Source organism: Drosophila subpulchrella, chromosome X (genome assembly GCF_014743375.2).
Source record: "Drosophila subpulchrella strain 33 F10 #4 breed RU33 chromosome X, RU_Dsub_v1.1 Primary Assembly, whole genome shotgun sequence".
Taxonomy (NCBI): Eukaryota; Metazoa; Arthropoda; class Insecta; order Diptera; family Drosophilidae; genus Drosophila; species Drosophila subpulchrella.
In genome coordinates, this window is record NC_050613.1 from 15,846,046 (window position 1) to 15,868,332 (window position 22,287).

Here is a 22,287-nt window from a genome sequence, read left to right on the forward strand (position 1 = left end):
GAATATCCAATGCTATACATTCATAAAAGTTTTTCTTTCCTTCTAGCATCAATTTAGACAGTTCCTCCCTTTATATATATCTTTTATGAACTTAATCATGCGAACAACTCGAAATGTCCTTTATCAGCATCCTTTTGAGTCATTAAGACTGTGCAATTTTTACGATTTTCCTGTATAATCTACTAGACATCTATGTAAGAGTATATTTAATTCTATATTGTATATTCCGTACAAATAGTACATTTATAAAATTCAATATGTTTTCAAGTCATTAGGAGACATTAATGTGTTCCGTGTAAAATCCTTCAGACAAGTACATCTATGTTCAAAATATTATAATAATAATAAAATTATATTAAATTATAATATAATTTTGAACACTGATTTTACGCAGTATGCATTGTATTTAAAAACAAAAAGGTACAATTCTTAGATACAAGGACGATGTAGGGTGAAACCTATGGTAAAAAGTTTCCAAAAAAATGCTTGGTTTTCTTTTTGTTTTTATTGTATAAGGTAGTAGTTAGGAAGTAGCATATAAATTTATATAACGTACGATATACATAGTATGTAAAAAAGACATAGCTAGCTTAAATACTTTCACTTGATGCGAATCGATCTGCTTTACCGCTTTCTAAACCAGACCTTCCCATTAATTTTAGATCGCTGACTCTCTTGTTCCATGGAAATTGCTCACTCTCTCTCTCTTTCTTTCTTTTTTCGAAGGTCCACTCTAATCTCAATGCAGTGTGGTGTGTGTGTGTGTGTGTGTGACGTGTGGGTGATTGTGTGAGTTCGTGGATGGATGAGTGACACCCTAGAAACCTGCAACGCCGCCGCGTTTGCGATAATCGGCATTCGCATAGATGGCTGTGGCATTCCTTGAAATGGCCGTGACCACCGATCCTGCGATCCTGGAAATGGGCTTCAAGGTGTGGCCACGCTTGGCGAGCAGTTGCAGCACCGTTTCCGGGAAGCCGCCCTCCTCGTACTCGAGCACATCGGGCAGCAGCTGGTGATAGAACCGCGGCGCATCGATGGCCCGGCGCAGATCCTCGCCGAACCACAGCACATTGGCGGCCACCTCCACCACGGCCGGAATGATCCTGCTGCCCCCGGCTGCTCCGATGACCAGGCGTATGTCACCCGCCTTGTCCGCCAGCAGAACCGGCGATTGCGAGGACATGGCCCGCCTGTGCGGCTCGATTTTGTTGGCTGCCGACTGTGGCAATCCGAAGAAGTTGTTCGCCACCGAAAAGTCGTTCATTCCGTTGTTCAGCACAATGCCAGTGCGAGGTCCAATTAGTCCGGAACCGAAACTAGAAAGGATGAAAACAGTGGTATTTTAATACAGTTCACCGGCTTATCGATAGTAAGGTTCATCAAGTATTCGAATATCTGAGTTTTTTCTAGACCCCTAGTGCTATATGACGCTCGAAAGTTTTCAATTGAGGACACCAGTAAATATGTCCTTAACCGAAAACTGTATGAATTTATATAATTACTTACATATATCAACAGACATGCTATGGGTTGATATAAATTTTTTAAAAAAATCCAATCGAATAAAATAAATCCAATTAGTCAAAACTAAAGTAAGTGTAATATGGGCTTAAGTATCTACATATTATCAGCAAGCAACAGTACCAGGTTGTAACTATATATTGATTAAGGAGCTTTAAAAAAGTTATATTACTTATAACCAAAACCCAGCTTCTATAAATGACAGAAAGCATTTCTTTAAGACCATATCACTGTGGACGGCAGTCCACGTAGTGTCGAAGCGCACCAGGAGAGTGTGCGAATACACTTTCTAAATTTTTCAACATTCCATTTTTTAAATGCGTGTCGAATGAGAAAAATTTAGAGAGTGTATTTATTGGTAGATCGTATAATACATTTTCGTCTCAAAAGTTGATATCAGATCTTTTGTTTGTTGAAGGTGCGATCGTCACTAGATTTTTAACTCGTTAGGAGGTGTTTTTTGTTTGATCAGAAGATTGCTATGAAGAAAATTCACCTTTTCCGTTTCTATATAACTAAGTTCTAACTATAACTTTCATAGCTCGGTTTACTTACTAATTATTAATGGAGCTGGTCACGGACACGGCATCTCCGTTGGGGGCCAAAACGACCAGGTTCGAGGTGCCATAGGGGTCATCTTTGGGGGCAGAGTTGGCACCGTACGCCTGGGGATCGGGCAGGACATGGGAGTCGTTGATCTTGGCCCGATTCTGTTCGCCAAAGTCCACACTATTGAGCCGGCTAACCAGCTCTCGCGTATCGATGAAATGCACATCACCCAACTCCGAGCGCTGAGCAAAGGCGAATTTCATGGCCTCAGCAAATCGATGAATGGTACGGGCCCTCAACTCCTCGGTGGCCAGATCCTGTTTCGTGAAGTTATAGCCCTGCAGGATGCTTAGAGCGTGGGCCACCAACGAACCCGAACTGACTGGCGGAATCACATACAGTGTGTCCTCGCCCAGGTGCATGGTAATAGAGTTGATCACATCGGCCTCGTAGGACTCCAGATCATCGGCTATGATAATACTGCCCACGTCCTGCAGATCCTCGGTCAGCAACTTGGCCAACGTTCCGTTGTACAGGTCCATGGGTCCGTTCTCAGCAAGGAGTTTGTATGTCTTGCAGAGATTCTTTGGCGGCTTCACCACCGTTCCGGCGGTATGGTGACTCCCAGTCTGGGCATTCCGATAAGTCCTGCGAAAGAATATTATAGGTTAACAAGAAGGTAACCAGAATTGGAGGTTGTAAATCACTTTAGTATGTGCCAAAAAGAATGCTGTTAAATAATTATAGCTACGTGAATAGCATTGCATACATTTAGGCACACTAAAAAATTATATAAGATCTGAATTAGGCCTGTTCAGTATATATCGGGAAATACTTTGAGCTAAGAAAAATACTATGATATCATGCGCGGATTCAAGGCGGGCTTGTAAGGGATAGATCTCCCCAATCAATATTTCTTTTATATCCCCTCCCCCACAACCAAATTCTGAAGCTACCACTGTATAAAAAAATATCTTTAAGTGGCAATCCCGATGTAAGGGGCTTTCATTTTGTTACTCACTGGAACTGCTCGTGCTCCTTGATGTACGACCATGCGAATTTCAGAGACCGTTCCAAGTGCTGGGACACATGATACCCCTTCTCGCAGAGCTCTAGCGACGGAGCCACCAGATCCGCCCACGGAAGTCGCCCGAATTTCTGATGGGCCACATGGTAGCCCATCGCCTCGCCGGGCACAGCGATGCTCAGGGGTCCCTTGCTGGACAGTTCCGGCTCTTTGGCGAACATCTCCTCGTTGGCATCATAGGGAGCCACTTCGCGGGCATCAATTGCAGTGGCGAGCTGAGCCTTCCGGTCGTAAACGTTCATCAGGTGGCCGCCACCGAGGCCCATGCTCTGCAGGGTCAGCAGTCCGTTGCAGAGGAGGGCGGCGATCGCAGCGTCCACAGCGCTGCCGTTCTTCTGCAGGATTCCGCTACAGGGAAGAGGTGAAAGGTTAATATTGGCTATGCAAGTATGATGGCTTATCGCTTTACAAAAGTCAAAAGCCGACTTCAAACTGGCGTATCTCTTAGGCTTTGGAATTCTTTAAGATATTTCCAAGATATGTACATACACAGAGAAAATTCTGTCTTTCTCATCTGAGTTCAAAATGTTCTTAAAAATAGAACGACATTTTTAAGTTGAAAATGTTTCTATTTTGCTCGAATCAAGTTGAATTGGCGGTATTTATGTACATTGTATATCTAAACAAATAATCCTTTAATTCAGTCCGTAGTGTATACTTAAAAGTTGTTAAATAAACTCAAATTAACTTTTCTCTTCTCACCATTTCGTTCTAGTACTAAGAACATTGATACCAAAATGTATTTGCACGGTTTTTAAGAACGAATGTTCTCAATTCAAGAACAATGTTCTTGGATATTTCTCTCTGTGTATACTTAAAAGTTGTTAAATAAACTCAAATTAACTTTTCTCTTCTTACCATTTCGTTCTAATATTGAGAACATTGATACGAAAATGTATTTACACGGTTTTTAAGAACGAATGTTCTCAATTCAAGAACAATGTTCTTGGATATTTCCCTCTGTGTATACTTAAAAGTTGTTAAATAAATTCAAATTAACTTTTCTCTTCTCACCATTTCGTTCTAATATTGAGAACATTGATAACAAAATGTATTTACACGGATTTTAAGAACGAATATTCTCAATTCAAGAGCAATGTTCTTGGATATTTCTCTCTGTGTAGGTACTATTTCTTTTATTATCGCTAGCTTGCTGAAAGGTACCCAAAAATGAACTTCCTAAGCTAGTTACTTTATCAAACGTATAAAAGTTTCTTCTTAATTCTTCAATAACACAGTACAACACGAAAAATGTAACCGCAGTTCGGATTTCAAAATCTGAAAGTACCCAACTAGTCAAGCTTTTCATAAATGTTGTTTATATATCAGGTTAAGTTAGGTATTTGGTAATTTTAATGATGTTAACCCACTCGAATCTTTGAGAAATGTATGAACTTTTACTATCAGTTATTTTAGTGCCAATGCTCAAACTAAAGAAGCTAAGGGGTTCATATATTACGCATATATCATATAAGGAGCCAAATGATTACTCCTGTAATTTTCTATTGAACTCTAAATTTAAGAACAACATGGCTAAAAATCATATCCTTAAATCTATAAGTCTATAACCAAAAGTAACTTACCTTCCGATCTTGCTGCACTCGAGGTTGTCGGAACTCACTGCTCCGTGCTGGTAGACCCCCAGTACCGACTCGAAGTGCTCGCTGGTGTCGATCCTGATCTGATCCGCCAGCCAGGCGGGTGGTTCCGCTGTGGTTGCCGACGTGGAGGCGGCCACATTGGGCAGGGCGTCCTCCGCCGGAGTGCTGGCCAGATTCAGGTTGCCAATGCTTTCCGTAGCCGTATCCGTATCCGTATCCGCATTCGCTGCCTCATGTTGCTGCTCATCTGTTAAATGAAATGTTTTAAGTGTGGGGCTGGGATTGCTTTCTGTTCTGCTGGTTGTTGTTGTTGTTGGCTGTGGTGTTGTACTTGTTGTTGTTGTTGTGGTGGTGGAGGTGGTGGTGCTAAATTTTGTTGCAGTTGCCGGTGGTGCTATTGTTGTTGCTGTTGCCGGTGGTGCTAGGCTACTTGCAACATCTGTTGCTGTTGCAATTGCAAGTGCAATTTCTGTTGCTGTTGCTGATGTTGTTATTGTTGCCTCTGTGGTTGTTGTTGTTGTTGTCGTCGTTGTTGTTGTGCTGTTTCTATTCGATTTTGGCCAGTCTTCGTTGTTGTTGTTTAGTGAGTTAGGGTGTAAAGTTTTTGGTTGGGGTTTTGTTCATGTGAATACTTTTTGGTGCCACAATAGAAGAAATTATTTTGAACTAGATTAAATGCCAGGTGCTTGGTTAAGATGGATCAAAATAGCATGCAGAAAAGAAGCGATTTCATGTCCTTTATTTTTTTTTCTAGGTGGTATGAAACTAAATTCGGTCCCAAGGTCCAAAAGTCTGTCTGTTGGTACACCTATAATATATCTACATTTACAATATCTTTTTCGGAACGAGTTTCGTATTAGTTTGCAGTGGGTGAGTGAATTGTTAGCTGGATGTGGTTGGCCAAATTCCTTGCCCGATTTCCCATACTCACCACTAAAGCACAGGCTAATGATCACGTAGCTGATCAGGGCAATGCCTATAAAGCAGATCAGCACGATGGTTAGCTTCTTCATCCAGGCCAAGACCTTGACACGCCTGCGAAAGTAAAGTTTAAAATTACAGCCGTTAGTATAAAGAATAAATGAATAACAAATGTGTAAGTAGAATGTTTTTTTTGGTCACGACATTAAAATAAAAGAGCTGTGCTTTAAAAAAAAACTTAAGACACAGATATCACTAGGGTTCTTATACCCCATATAAATATGAATAAAAGTATGCCTCGAAATATTTTAAATCAATAATACCTATACAGGGGTGCCACACAAGTCACTAGGGTTACAAAAGCACTTTAAAATGTCATTTTAGGTGTCTAAAAGTATGCAACAATATATTTCAAGCTCCGAAGTACAATGAATTCATTCAGAAATACGCCAAACCATTTTTCACAGCATACTTTTTGAAACCTAAATTACATATGAAAGAGATTTCAAAACCCTAGTAATATGTGTGGCATCCCCAAATATGCACTTTAAAAATAGGCTGTAAATTTTTCAATGCATATTTCTAGACACCTTTTTTGAGTTCAAGGTCTTACTAATAATTCATTCAGACCATCTATAAATTAAGGATAAGTAGCCAGGTCGCTACTACCTCAAACTATTACAACTTTTTGCGAACATTTTAAAGAGGTTTACTAAATGCGATTTTCACGTTATCAGATCACAAGGTCCCCAAGGACACTTGTGGCCTTAATGCCATTGTAAATGCTCTTTTTTATGCTCACATCTGTTCGCGACGCGCCTCCTCGGCGGCAGCAGTGTCCTGCATGAGTTCGCCCCCATTCTTCTCCTCGTCGCAGTCCAATCCTCCGGCGGACTTCAGCGGTATCTTGTTCATGGCATCCTCGTTGCTGTGGTGCACCATTTTGTGGGCATCCGCTGCTGCTCCTGCTCCTGTTCCGGCTGGTCCCGGTGTGATTGTGATGGAGCTGGTTGGGGAAAAATATAAAAGCGAAAACAAGGTGTCAACAGAAGCAACAGTTAATATCCTCGGCGCTCGCAAATGTTCAACAGTTTTCGCCAGCAGGCTTCAGCACCAACTGAAACAGCAAGGGAAAGCGCTCAAAGCACCGACAATCTCAAGCGATTCGCAGCCATCGACAAACGGCGACGACAACTACAGTGGAGCCACCTATAGGTCAAACTCTATAAGTTATGTTTTGAAGAACCCCTATACGTTCAAAACCATGGTTTGGTATGAAATATTTTTAAAAAAAGATATAAGTGTATTATTATTTGTGTTCCCTTACAGAGGGTATTATATTTTAACTCAGTGTATTAGAATATTATATTTTTAAAGCTTTCAAGGAGACATTTCCGACCCCATAAAGTATATTATTAACAGTCTTTTAATTTAGCTATCGGGATAAAACTTTTCCAAAAATCTTCTTCCTATTGCATTTGGACCGGATGGGACCACTATATCTTATAACTCTCTTAGATAAGTTCGTTGAAAATATTGGAAACAAAGTTCTAGCATCAGCATTTTTTATCATATTTTTTTCTACAGTGAGGTTACGAAGTTATTTTATAAAAATAAAAAGTCTATATCATATAGCTGCCACAGCAATAGTTGGAAAATTAAACTACTTAAGGAATATATTTAAGAAACGTCATAAAATATAGATATGTTATACATTTTTAAAAAGCTTTAATAGTATCTTTATAATATCTTTAATATCGAACCCTTACAGGGATCCCGTTTTTATGTTTGGGAAGCTCCACCGTTTTAACTCAAACAACAACTATATCGCTGTCGTCATCGCCAACTTTGATGGCAGGATGTGGTTTGTGTGCTCGGCTACCCGACACCACCCACCCAAACACCACCCACCGCCCACCGCCCCCATGTTCCTTGAGTGGGCGTGTCCCGCTTAAAAATGGGTCAGACAAGCGTCGACAGCGACGCCGGCAGAGGCAGCGGCAGAGGCAGTGGGAAATGCATTTTCCTCAATCGAGCGAGTGGATTTCTTTTGTTGTTCCGACCATAACCATAATTGAATGTTGTGATTGTGAGCTCGCGTGGCCCGCGGGATTTAGTGGGCGGAAATGGGTGGTGTTGGCCAGTGGTGGGTTAAAGTCATTGCTCGCGGGAATTGGGTTAATTGCTGGGGGCAAAAAAAAAATAAGTAATGCAAAAAAAAAACATCGGACAGAGCAGCACCTTTTGCACCCCGGTCCTGACCTGGGCTACATTGGTAATTGTTGACGTCGCCACTCGCACTCGCAACTCGCGATGCCCCTAAAACCCCCCTTGAACCCACCTATGTACTGATGACGACACTTGCTTGAGAGGGAAAGCCCCTCGTAAAACAGGGTGCCCCAAAAAGAGGCACCCAAATGCAGGCACTAAAGCTTGTTTACAACTGGAACTATTTAAGGACTACCATTTTAATACAGGGCATTCGCTAAATGCTACCCATAAACATATTCCAGAATTATTCTAATAGATCCTATAAATAATAATTGGTTATTAAAATATCAAAATATAATAACGATTTGCAATGCAAATATATTAAAACAAGGAAGAACGCTATAGTCGAGTACCTCGACTATCAGATACCCGTTACTCAGCTAAAGGGACCAAAGGAAAATGGAGATATGCAAGCAGCAAATGCGCCACCTACCGGCGGTAGACAGATTTAAGCGTTGTGGGCGTTAGAGTGGGCGTGGCAAAGTTTTTTTTAAATCAATCGATAGGTATTGACGAGACCAATACATTTCAGTTTAAATTTTTTATCTACCATGAAAATTGTGGGCGCCACAGACTTGGGCGGTTTGTGGGCGTTGGAGTGGGCGTGGCATATTCGCATAATAAACTTGCGCTGCGCTCAAGCCTACGGAATCTAAATCTGAAATCTCGTTTCTCTATCTTTGATATTTTCCGAGATATCCGCGTTCATATTTACGATTTTTTGAAGTTTGTGGGCGGTTTGTGGGCGTTAAAGTGGGCGTGGCAAACTTTTTTTAGGTCAGTCGGTAGGTATTGATGAGAACAATACATTTCAGTTAAAATTTTTGTTTTGGCATCAAAACTGTAGGAGCCACAGTTTTGGGCGGTTTGTGGGCGTTAGAGTGGGCGTGGCACTCTTTTGAAACAAACTTGCGCTGCGCAGGAATCTCAGGAATCTGCATGCCTAATCCCAGTATTGTAGCTCTTATAGTTTCCAAGATCTCAGCGTTCATACGGACAGACGGACAGACGGACAGACGGACAGACGGACAGACGGACATGGCTAGATCGACTCGGCTAGTGATCCTGATCAAGAATATATATACTTTATGGGGTCGGAAACGCTTCCTTCTGCCTGTTACATACTTTCCGACGAATCTAGTATACCCTTTTACTCTACGAGTAACGGGTATAAACATAGGCGAATATATAAACTTTGCATAAACATTTGTAGATCCCAATCAAAATATTTTTTCTGTATGCTAGGTTTAAGACCCTTTATTGGGTGGGCGCTTTTTTAATGTTTTCCATTTTTTTTCTGGTTAATAATACACTGCTGTTGCCGATTTTGCGCGGACTGGGCAGGCAGGCATTCGCGCTATTTTTGGGTCAACTGCATTTAATTTCGTTTCGTTTTCGTTAAATGGTCGGTGGGCTGAAAGAACAAACCACAATTATGAGGCATTCGGAATGCAATTGGGGTTTACGATCCACTTGTTCCTCGCTGCGCCCACGAGAAATGGCACATGGAACCAAAATAGAGTTGCGATGCCATGACGATAGCTCATTAAGTACCCACAAATATTTCCTTTTTCTCCGCCAATTTTATTGATTGCTATTTCGAAGGAAGCGAACGACAGGTGGCGTGTTGGTAGTGGCCATTAGGCAAGGATAATTACTCAATTGTAACTAAGTTTTGTAAACGGTTCGTGGAAAATATCGCATAATTATTTACATTTTTCAACTAACCTTTTTTATGAAGAAAACCAACTATGCTTGCCCTTTTAAAATTATGATTTTGATTTTAATATACAATTAGCAGTTGTAAAATAATAATATCTATTATTATTTTGTAATCTGTTCAGCTTATATTACATTCCAAAATTTCTTCGATTAAATTTCGATTTCTTTAATTGAATTTCTATCAACTTCCTTCCTAACTAAATATTTGTTGGTTTCGGCGCATGCGCAGCGCCCTCAAGCCAAATTAGCAACTTATTAAAAAACGCAATTGGAATTGGCTGTCATAATTCCTACGTGAAAAGACTGATAGATGAGCAATAATTTCGAAAGGCCGAATTGAAGTTGGAAAAACTATGGCCATTGGATAGTTTCGCCGGGTGGGCAACTGCTAATATGGAAAGTGACCGACAAGCTATATCGATAAAAAAAAGCACACCCATGCCCAAAAACATGGATACATGTGTTTTAAAAATGTAAGTATACATTATATTAATTACCCATTATATTTACAAGGCAAAAGAATGCTAAGATAATTGCCTGGCTTTCATCTTCGGCCGACTTCTTATCGAATAATGAAATTTCCGAGGGATCAGAGAGAACAAATGAAAAAATCTCGAGTAAAGAGGAAATCATAAAGATATGGATCAGCTAGTGCAGAGTACAAATTTTGCGTATGTATTTTGAAATATTTGTAGTTTTACAGAACGGAAATAAAGGAAAAAATTTTTTCCCTTAACAAAACATCACTTTCGCAAAAACAAATGTCTTGGGATGTTTAATCCCAAGGCAATACCCTTTTTGGATCCACATTTCTTGATTAAACACATGCCATTTCGAGTACATTTCCACAAAAAATACTTGATAATTGTTTGGCTTTCAAGGGGACAAGGGCACATGGCCATAGATCATGGTTGATCGGGCATATCCAAGCCCAATCAAATGGCGACACCAATCCGATTTGCATTTCGGATGCCAAGCGAATCGTTTCGGTGGTTAATTAAATCAACAACTTGACCAAACAAATACAATTAAAATTCACGAAGACCGGCGCAAATAAATCAAAAATACTAGGAACGTGGGCCAATATATACGTAAATATATATAAGTGAGCATAGTTTGACAAACGCTTTAGTGGCACACTAAAAAACTTTAAAATTACAATGCATAAAAAATTGTTATGTCCAAAGGCTGACCGAAAAGTCGCAGAATTTTCTTTTTTGCACCCGCAAACACCAAACTGACCCCATTCCCAGCTTTACGAGGAGTCGGTCGGCTCGGAACTATTTTTACACTGTTTTGTTCACATCTTCTCAAAGAACATCTTTCGAAATCGAATGGGTTGTGAAAATATGAAAATATTTGAATGATTGTTTGCTTGGGTGCTTCAAAGCTAATATTAAAAAATCTAGAACGACCATAAATTTACGAGATCGTAAAGAGACTAACCATATTAAGCCCAATAAAAAAACTTGTTTATAGGCTAGTTTAGAAGTTATTCCCAGCTGTTCTGATAAATTTTAAAGCTAATAAAAACATAACTTTGATCAAACTTTAATAAAAATATTTCAAACATGAGATACGAACTGAATTTCGGTTAATACATTTTGAAGTCGCATAGATGGAGCATACTTTATTATCATATTTAAAAAAACATTTACATATTTTAGGATTTTAATACTTTTATCACTAAAAACCAAATATATTTTATTAGTTCTCGAAAAAGTAAGGAAATATTTAAACAAAAAAAGGGGCGATAAGAGTAAAGAATGTTTATTATTTAAAGCCGTTTCGAAAATCTCACCAAAACACAACAAGTTCCCTTATTACAGGTTACATTACAGGTCACTTAATAAAAGAAACGTTAGTATTTTCTTTATACCATGGTGTATACTTAAATTTATTTTCCTAGCCCTTTGAGTACAAAGATAATCAATTCAGTCGTCACAATGGCAATTTTCACAGTCCTCCGCCGCTTAACTAGACGAGATAATGGAAAGGAGGCAGGGAACTTCCCATAGAACAAACATGTAGAACAAAGATCTGTCATTGTGGGACTCCTCATCGCGGATTTACGGATTTTGACACATTTCGCATTTTTCCAATCCCAATTAGTGACAGTGCAAATTGATCTCGCCCAAAGTTCAGGGACGCTGCCAGCGGATAAGTAGCGCAGTCTAAATGCGGGTGCACATATACTATATATAGTATAGTTGGCTGGGCAGTGTGTATATGGGTGTTATAGATAGACACCCAGATCCAGATATTAGCTGGCATGGCCTTTTCTTCTGCCTTCGGTCCGTTTCTTTTCGTATTTTTTTCTTTTTCGTTGATTAAGTTGTCAGCAATCAGCATGAGGCTCCGAAACGAGACGGCGTTTAGCGTCGATTACTGTTAGACTAAGTGGCCCGATCCCAGATCTGTTGAGCTAACAATTGAGCGGACTCTTGGGAATTAGCTTGATAAAAAAGGAACCGAAAACAAACCAAAAGTCAGGCCAAACAAACAACGCACTCGGACTGCAAAACGAAAGGGTGCCAGGGAGTTCATGCGGGATCAAGAGATAACCCGAAAATAAAGGGGACCTGAACTCTACTCCACCTACCTCAGTTCATGTGTTCTCGTGCTTTCCTATTATCTTTATTTTTTCGCTGATCCCCGAAGTTAAGGTCAGGTTTTTGTAACCCAATAAAAATATAAAGGGGCTTAATGAGTGTCAAGAATAGACTTACAGAATTTCAAACTAATCCCACCAAATGAAAAGCTGTTGGCTTTCTGAAATCACATATTGAATTACTTGCGCGATTTGTTGGATATATAGTATTTTTGCAGCTGTTCCTAAATGATAACTAATAATGGAAAAATACAAAGATCATTCAAATGAATGCGATACAACAAAAGAAGAAATTCTATTTCCTGTTTAACTTCCTCCGACTCTCTTTTCTGGGAATTTCATACAATTCATTTGATAAATTCCCCAAGATTATGCATCCGCCAATCCATAAAAATTTTCTAGATTCCAACAGTAAGCAAATTAATTTTTTATAATTTAATAAATTATTTGCTTTCCTAAAAAAATGTAAAAGTTCAAACCATACATGTACAATGTACCTTGTACATAGAAACACCATAGTATAAAATATTTGTACTTGTGTATTTCTACATGATAAAACTTTACGAATTTCTATAAAAAATAATAAGAATCTAAATGTGATAAAATAAAGGCAAAACTATGAAATACCCTTTTTATTTTTCCGCGAATCCAATAGAAGCATCCGGTTTCCTATAAGCAAGCACATCAATTTGCTATCAGTACTGTACAAAAAAGTTGTTTATCACATTTCCTATAATGATTCAAAGGATCAAAACACTTGTATTTTATAACCAAAAACAAATAGTGTTTGGTATTTTGAAGAAATAACATGTTGTACAAAAATTTAAATTAATTTTGGTTATATAAAAAATCTCTATCGCTTATTTTTTGAAAAACTTCGAAACTAAAACTATATTTCTTTAATGATAAATATTTTTCCGTGTGGCTTACGCTCAGAAACTGATAAATAGAAAATCTAATCATCAGCTTCTCCCCGTTTTTCAAACAATTTTAATTTTCCGTGCCATTTCTCAAATTGTTTTTATTTCGCATATCCAAGATATTTAACTGAAACTTTTGGCATTTGGCAAATTATCACCCATTCTTAAGTTTTATAACTAAATCCCCACACACACACTTTTAAATATAAACTCCAATGACCTTCGGCAAAAACTACAACAAAAGTGCATCTCAACAAGTGTTTGCCTTCCTTTTTTTTTGAAATATTATAATTTTTTTGGCGCATTTGGCGGCATTTTCGGCGTCTGGCATTTATTTGCTTTTCATTCTTTGGCCGACGCCTTTGTTTCGCTGCTACTTTTCGGTTATTTATAAATATAATAATTGCAAAATGAAACGGAAAAGACACGCCGTGTTTTTGGCCCTAGACTTGGACTTGGACTTGTTGCTGCCAACGTATTTTATATATGTATATACATGTATATCATTTTTTATACTTTTTTCTGGTCTCTGTGGTGGACAGTTTTTTCAGGTGGGCGAACCTGGTGAGTGCCGGCCCAGCATTAAACAAACAAAAAAACATGCAACAAAAATAAAACACATTTTGATTTTACGATCCTGATACGCACACGCACCACAACAACAACAACAACAAAATGGAATAAAAAATTATTTTTTGTCACCTTTTTTTAAATTGAAATCGTGTGATTTTTCCGAAAACGCGCGCGTTTTTTTGCAGTTTTAAAAAAAAATCGCAGAGCTCAGTAAAGATTCTTCGCGTGGGATCTACGAAAATATATATCGCTGCTATATATAAATGTGAAGGAATTCAATAATTTTGAATTATATTTTTAACTTCTTTTTTAAGCAATTTTTTAGTCGCGTGTCGCGTCTGCGACGTCGTCTGCGTCTGTTGGTCAACTGAATTAAGAACGGCCGCGATGACGATGACGCCGGCGCTGCGGCAGCGTTCGCGGGGACGTCGGCAGAGCGAGGGCTGGCCATCTGGCTAGTTTCCCGCCCCCTTTGGCGACTTTTAAAAGTGAAAAAATCGGATTTTTTACTTTCACTAACCGAAATTCTTATAATGTAACCTCTAGAGAGTTATCTAAGGCTATTGAGGTGAAATCTATGTGCCTAAAACATAAATGCACATAGAATGTAATGATTAGTGTTAAGGTCTTAGGGAAAGTATAAAAAAGCTGGTAAACTTTTTTAAAAGTTGAAGTTCCTTTTTATATAAATGGTTTTCCTTATTTAATTATATGTGTTAAACATGCATATAAGCTGCAACTAATACGAAGCCTATAAATTTTTAATATATTTACATATATAATTAGGAAATCACTAACCTTTCAATAATCAAGTTTTCTTACTCTTCTTACTAAAATAAAAATCATATAAAATATAAGCAAAATGATTTTTGAAAAATTCTATTTGCAGTTACTATTGTTTTTGGTTGAAGAAACTTTTTGCATCAAAAAATTTAAGTTTTCAAGTCGAGGAAAAAAGTTCAAAAAGGACATTTTCACACAAATTCGTCCTTTTCAATAAGTACTGAATGGGTTAAGAAATGTATTGTATCATTCAAACGGCATTTAAATTACCTTTCCATTGATGCCAAACAAGATGTAAGTTCAAATTATGAGAATATTTAACTTTTTTTTTGTGAAAATACTTTTGACCACCCCTGTATTATAAAAACATATAGATAAGAGTATTATAGTTAAATTAAATTTTTTGGTACACTGATATAAAAAAAAGTGAAATTAATACTTGCATTTTGAATTCAAAATTTTGTATAAAATACAAAAACATAATGTTCAATACAAAACATAATCAAATGTGATTTAGTTAGAAAATATTTAAATCCAGGTAGAAAATATTAGTTCTGAAGTTTAAACTTTTTCGTCAATAAAATCAATAAATTCATATTAAATTCCAGATTTAAAATCTTTATATAAACTATAATTTTAAATTAAATATATTAATATTTAAAGTATATAAAAATCGCAATGGATAAAATAAAAAGCAACAAATATTTAGATTGAATATGAAATCCTTGGACTTGCAACGTGTTTTTTATCAGTATATGTTAATATTCATCGAACATATATACCATACCCAATTATCTAGCCCTATTTTCAGGCGCTTTTCGCATCTCTGACTGCGACTGCTTTTTGTCTAGCCAAGTGGGCAGCGAAATTGCGTCGCTGCCGCTGCGCAGCTGCTGTTGCTGCTATTGTTTTTTTGTTGTTTTTTTGTTGTTTTTTTGTTGTTGCTATATATCACTTTTTTGTTGCTGCGCGCTGCAGTGCAAATTGTTGCTGGCGGTACGGAAATCACAAAAAATTAGACGACCCCGATGGACGAACAGCTCCCGTGATTGCCATCATATCATTCTGGATGCCATATTCGCGAGTTCTGGTTGGTTTTCGGTTTGTTTCTGACTGGGTTTATTCCCATTTCAGTGGGTCCCGGGGGGCGTGGCCACCACCCACATGCCGGCGAGCCATTAAGAGCAATTTGTTGACAGTGACACACAAAAATGGACACACAAAGCGACGCGAGGCGACAAAACAGGCTCAACCGAACAAACAAACCGAAACCAAACCAAACTAACAGAAAAAAAAAATAGAAATGATAACGCGGAGGGAAAATCCAAAAATGTGAGACAATTCAATGACATCATCGAGTCACTTTAATTGCAACCGCCTCGAAGGACGGGGAAATGAGTTAGGACAAAGGGTGTTGCTTCAGAATAATATATTTATGTTCCTGGCAGCTTTGATTTGTTTCCTGTTATTGAGAAAGTACCCCCACCTGTTGCTCTTTGATTCTTCAGCGCCCTTTAGTTTCTACAGAAGTCTGCTTTTGAAAAACGATGGATTTGGCAGCTCTTTGTGTTGTAACAGGTGAAGTAACATAATACTAAGCAAGCCAGCTTCGAATTACAGCCACGGTTGAAATTATAGCATTCGAAATAAGGATTTGGATATTTTATAATAAACGTAGTAGACAAAAAACTGATATTATACACTTTATAAAAACTATGCTAGGTCACGGTTTAAATAAAAAACAATTTGACTAATGCCTAAACACTTTATAAGAACTATGCCAATTTACTGTTAAACTAAATATATATATGACTACAAGGCCTATATATAAAGCTTGTATTAAAAATCAATTTTTACCTAATGTTATTGTTAAAGTGTTGCTATGCCTAACTTTCAATTTCGTCTCAGATGACCCAACCAACTTAAAAAATAGAATTTAAGGCAACATCCTGAACCTGTAGAGATCAAAACTCTTTGGCCCAATCACTTATTTAGCAGAACATTTCCTTATATCTTTCCAGTCTTATTTTCCATATATTTTCGAGTTTCTAATCTGTCTTAGTTTAATAATTACATTTTGTTTTAAAAATACAAAACAAGCATTATTTTTGATAAAAAAATAAAACTCAGAAATAATCATTAGTTTTAAGTTTTATTATTATTATTTTTGAGCAATATTATAAAAATCATAAATTTAAAAACCATGATGAAAATGGATAGACTGACCAAAGGGAGTCACTATGGTATTTTCCTTTTCTGCGTATGTCGATCCTAAGTGGCTGATTTTTTGATAAAAAAAAGATCATTACTCACAGACCCTACATTGCCTATTTGCCATATATTATACAATAAATATAAATATATTTCTCTTATTAATTTGCCGAGCTATTGACTTAGTTTAAAATATTTGTACTTATGTATTTCTACATGATTAAACTTTAAGAATTTTGGTAAAACCCGAAATTTGGAAATACCCTTGCAGACTGAAATTCCATAAATTAAATTTCCCATAAAAAATAAGTTAAATTATTCGAGAATTTATAAGAAGCATCCGGATTCCTCAAGGCACCATACAAAAAAGGTTTTTATCACATTTCCTATAATGATTCATGTTATACAAAAATTGGAATTATTTGAAATGCTGAAACTATTCTATTTCAATGATAAATCCGTTTTTCTTACGCTCAGAAATATTTTCATAATACAAGCTAAAGAAAATAATTGTCCATGCCATTTCTCGAATTGTTTTTACATCGTTTAATAATTTACCGAGCTATTGACTTGACCTCGACTGTACCACGTTCTTTCGACGTTCGTGCCTGCTGAAGTGGTCATCGTTTGGCCATCGTCTCCACACATCCGTTGGCCTGTGTGCGCTGTTTTATTACATTTTTTATTTTCCATGCACTTTTCCGATGTGTGTCTTTGTGGGGGCACGCAGATTTCCGCTGCAGTTTGACATTTGCAGTTTGCAGTTGTCTGTCTGTGATAAGCGCTGTGCAGCGGACAAAAGGCAGCGCCAAACGCCAAAGGAGGATGGTGATCATGGAAGCATGTCAATTGCACAAAGATACAGAGCTGCTGACTATATTTATTTTTACATGCGCGATGTCGTGCTGCTATAGCGTGCAATTTGCCACAGCATCTATACTATGTGCTATATAGAAGCTGGATCCAGAGACTAATCAAAGGCACCAGACGACAAATGACAAACGAAAAAGAGCTCACGGAAAAAACTCAAATGTGTGTCAAGATATTTCACAAATTATCAGTAGTTGAGAGCAGTTTGGGTATACTGGGATAAAATTAATCTAGTCCCAGGGAAGCCTAAAATTTCAAAATGAGAAACATTCACAAGAGTATATAATATATCTATATTTTCAAGAGATTTTTTATCTTATCCCTTTATTTATTAAAAAATAACCGAATAAATACCAAAAAGTTCAACTATTGGTTGAATTCCTTGAATTAAAATTTATTTTAGCCACATTATTAAATTGACATGCTACCATTGATTTCTTCAAGTGCATATTGCACACTCAGGGAGCTTTACTGTACTTAAAAAGCGCGCTTGTGGGCGGAGTGGGCGGCATCGCTTCGATCCACATGACAATGGGCTAATTACAGGGAATCCATCACGAGGGATCATCCCACTATTTAAACAAAATAAAACTCAACACTTGACCCTGCTTTATCTGCCCTTTTTGGTTTGTTTTTATTTTTCCCAATCAACTCTATATTGACTTGCATACTAAATCACAGCTACTGTAAACACAAGTTTGCGTGGGCCAATTATTTACAAAAGATTGAAAATTAGCTGGAAATCATAATATATGTAGCCATGAGTACAAATTTATGAAACAAATCATAAATATTTATACAAAAATTAGAGTTTTTATATTAGATTTTTTAATTTGTTAAAATCAACATGGGTATATTCACTCTTCTAGATAAATGTAAAAAATGAAGTTATATACATATTAATATAATAAATAATATAATAATAATATAATATATATATATTAAATAAATAATAAACAAAAATAAATCTAACGATTTGTATTTTAAGTACTTAATTGTAATAAATGATATTATAATGGCCTTAATAAATTATTTAAAGAAGACTTAGACTGAGTCTCAAATTCGCAACAATCACTTGACTCTTGTCTACTTCATTATTCAAAATTAAAGAGACAATCCCCAGTTATTTAAAAATAGCCACGATTGGAATGCGGGGGTTTCCTCATATATGCACACATATCATCTCTGCAACTACGATCCCCAGCAAAGCTGCCCATCAATGGTCACAAGCCCAACCCAAATTAAATAAATGGCTTGTATCTCGGCGCTTTTTTTAGGTGCGAATGCAGAGGGAAAATATACATCCATCAATTGCAATTCAAATTTTTTATTTTTGGTGCGTTGGTTGTTGGCGACGCCGACGCGATGACGTCACAAATTTATTTAACCAGCTAACCTTGGCCCCATCTACCCTCTCATTCGCACTCGAGAAGGGGGCGCGGAAATTAAGACTAATACTGTTTGCATTTTCACTGTTTACACTCGAAAAATATTCGACATTTTGCTGGTAAAGATAAGCATAATATCATTTAAGTAATGTTTTCTTCGTAAAACGAATCAAGTTCCTTTGCATTTCTTAGAAATCTAAGTTTGCTATGTATTGTTATACAAAGTTTCTATTAAATCCCGAGATAGATTACCGCGAATACGATAAAAAATGGTCTTATGAAAAGAGTCTTGAACTTACAATTAATAAAAGAACTTGTTGAAAACAAAATACAATTGGTATAGAATACATATACATTTTTATATAAATTTTTGTTGTGCTCAACTTTGAAATAAAAATTTTTGCCTTTCCTTCGATTTTTTCGAGTGCATATTTGAACTTGTCACTTGTCAGTTCTTGGATTTGTGAATTGGGCAACAATTTGATTGGCACTGCCTATTAATAACCCACCCCCGGAAAATAAAGAAAATTCGAGATGGGGGCACTTGGCAGGCTCATTAAATGGTCGTGGAAATGTTCTCTGTTCTGGTACTCCATGTTTTTGTTTTCTTTTTCGGTTTTTTTTTTTTTTTGTTATTTTTGAAGTGCTCCACATTCTGTTGCGCTTTCATGTGGCATGCCACGCCCCCCACCCGCACCGCCACCGCCGCCCAGAATTATCCTGAAAAACTATTTTCGGTTCGTCTGACACACATCGATGGGCAGGAAAAGCGGAAAAAGTGGGAAATGAGCGGAGTGAGTAATTGTTTACATTGCGCTTCTTGTGAGCTACTTTACAGCCCAGCGTGTGACCCCGCCCCCTAGATTTCCACCGACTTGCCGCCTTAAATACAATATAAAAATTTTACTTGTTGGTTTTTCCACGCCCCGCATTTCCTTTATTTTTTTTGATGGATTGTTTTGCGGTCCACTGACATCCACGAAACTTAAAGTTTGAACCAACAGCAACAAAAATATCCAAAGGAAACACTCGTACACACGAAAAAAAAAGGATGGGCATAGATTTGAATGGCATGTAAATGTAAACAATATCAAAACGATTCGGTTTTTTGATTACCTTGAATTCTCTCAAACGTTTTGAAGATACTTATGTAAACATTTCGCTTGGGTTACCTTTGAACACATACCAAAATATCGAAAACTTTGTTTATACTAGTTATATATAGTTTGTGGTACTTCACTTGGGTGAAAACAAAAAATAAACACCTTGAAATAATTTTTAAAAATTATAAAGGCTAACTCAGTAATTTCTTAAAAACAGAAAGAATACATTATGTTATTAAGTAAAGCATATAAAAATATAAACCTTGTAGCCGAAAATAAAACAAAAATTTAAATATAATGATTTTAGTACAAATAATTAAGACAAATAAAGTCGCAGTGCTCATTTGATTCTTTCAACCTTATTGATCTTCTTTGTAAGTTAAATAATATTTTTTTCGGACACCTTTGTAGAAATTTTTAAAATATTTATACTTAAACACTTTTCCAACACTAAATTGACCCCAGGTGTTTTTGTACAAATAATTATGACAAATAAAGTCGCAGTGCTCATTTGATCCTTTTGACCTTATTGATCTTCTTTGTAAGATAAGTAATAATTGGTTCGGACACTTATATATAATATTTTAAGATATTAATATTTTAACACTTTTCCAACACTTCATTGACCCCAGGTGTTTTTGTACAAATAATTATGACAAATAAAGTCGCAGTGCTCATTTGATCCTTTTGACCTTATTGATCTTCTTTGTAAGATAAGTAATAATTGGTTCGGACACTTATATATAATATTTTAAGATATTAATATTTTAACACTTTTCCAACACTTCATTGACCCCAGGTGAACTTACGATTGCAGTGTTGAGAGATTTGTGGCCGAGGCACCTACGCCGCATGCCGTGGAATGCATTTTGCAACTTTCTCCGATTTTATTGTGCTCTTTGTGGGATTAGCACCTCCTCTCTAGCTTTTGGGTTTCGGATGCCGCCAGCTGGCGATTCAAATCGTTTATGCCGATGCACGCACAGTAAAAAATTGGAAAAAAAATATAATAATGAGAGCGACACGATTGGATTTCCTTAAATAAGTTTTAATAGGTGTTTGAGTGGGATTTCTATTGCGATTGTGATTTTAGTTGGATTGTTGCAGGTTGCAGATGGCAGGTTGCAGGTTGCTGATTGCTTATTGCCGCGACTGTGGCAGCGACAATTTTGGATGGCGGCGGCGCTCGCGACGTTCAGTTTCCGACTGAATTCTCACTTTCCGCCGGAGATGCCGTCCGGAGATTCTGCGGCAGCGACGCCGGCAGCGGCAGAGCCCGGCCCCATTTCCCATTAACATTACCATTACCATTACCATCCCATGCCACCTCATAGCTATAGCCGCAGCTATATACAGATCCGAATCCAAATCCACCCACGTGGACCGGCCAATTGTTGCTGCCGTTAGCATAAACATTCGAGCATCCACATACAGTGCGCGACGGACCTGTAAGGCTTAGGAAATCCAACAATTTAGAGGACATTTAATTAGATATTGTGTTTTTTAAGCTACAGTGCGATCTAAATTTAACTATATATGTTTGTTATGAGTAATATATATATACATATGAAAATATAGAATGAAATAAATAATATTTTATAATCTTATTAAATTTGACTTGATTACAAATAATATCATACATACATATGAAAATATATAATGGAATAAATAATATTTTATAATTTTATTTAATTTGACTTGATCACAAATAACATCATTCTTACTAATTTTAAATATTCTATGTCGAAGATTAGATTAGACAAATCCGCGGAATTTTTCAAAACATGTGCTCCCTTTTTATAACACTGACCGAAATGTTCATAATGTCATATTCTAAACACCATTTCATTTTGAAATTCCTTTTACTTGTGTTACAGTTTCGAGCTAGACTGCCCAAACAAGATAAATAACCAAAAAGGAAATGACTGTCGCTGTAGGTGAGCAATGCATGTCATTGTTTTATTTTACCACAGTTAAACAACTCTAAACATGAAAAACAAAATAGCATCTCAAGACCCAATGGGCGTATGAACAATTTTATTCAAAGAAAAACTATGAAAAGTAAGGAAAGTGGCAGATTATCATCGACACAGCCAGGGATTGCAGACGAAATCAGTCAAATATTATAAAAGTCCATAACTAATCCACAATAT

At 37.0% G+C, this 22,287-nt stretch overlaps 1 protein-coding gene across 3 annotated transcripts; it reads right to left on the minus strand.

The window, feature by feature from the left end:
- Nucleotides 1-195: 195 nt before the first annotated feature.
- Nucleotides 196-21,240, minus strand: LOC119556179 (scoloptoxin SSD14). Of its 3 annotated transcripts, none has more exons than XM_037868118.1 (7): nt 20,944-21,240; nt 6,485-6,688; nt 5,693-5,796; nt 4,744-5,326; nt 3,095-3,508; nt 2,080-2,721; nt 196-1,319 (listed from the first exon to the last, which is right to left on the minus strand). In XM_037868118.1, exons 1-7 carry the CDS (start codon nt 21,000-21,002, stop codon nt 818-820), a joined length of 2,508 nt encoding a protein of 835 aa, XP_037724046.1. In that variant the 5' UTR covers nt 21,003-21,240; the 3' UTR covers nt 196-817. The 3 variants fall into 3 exon arrangements, with proteins under 3 accessions (XP_037724046.1, XP_037724048.1, XP_037724047.1); XM_037868120.1 differs by having other exon boundaries at nt 4,744-5,008; nt 20,944-21,238; XM_037868119.1 differs by lacking the exon at nt 20,944-21,240 and adding an exon at nt 13,909-14,136.
- Nucleotides 21,241-22,287: the final 1,047 nt, after the last annotated feature.

Bases quoted from the DNA above. Each gene is read 5' to 3' on its own strand.
- LOC119556179 (XM_037868118.1), bottom strand. From the start codon at position 21,002: ATGCATTCCACGGCATGCGGCGTAGGTGCCTCGGCCACAAATCTCTCA. The intron at 5,327-5,692 runs GTGAGTATGGGA...ACAACAACGAAG, and splicing joins CATTAGCCTGTGCTTTAGTG to ACTGGCCAAAATCGAATAGA. The intron at 3,509-4,743 runs GTAAGTTACTTT...TCTTCCCTGTAG, and splicing joins GAGTGCAGCAAGATCGGAAG to CGGAATCCTGCAGAAGAACG.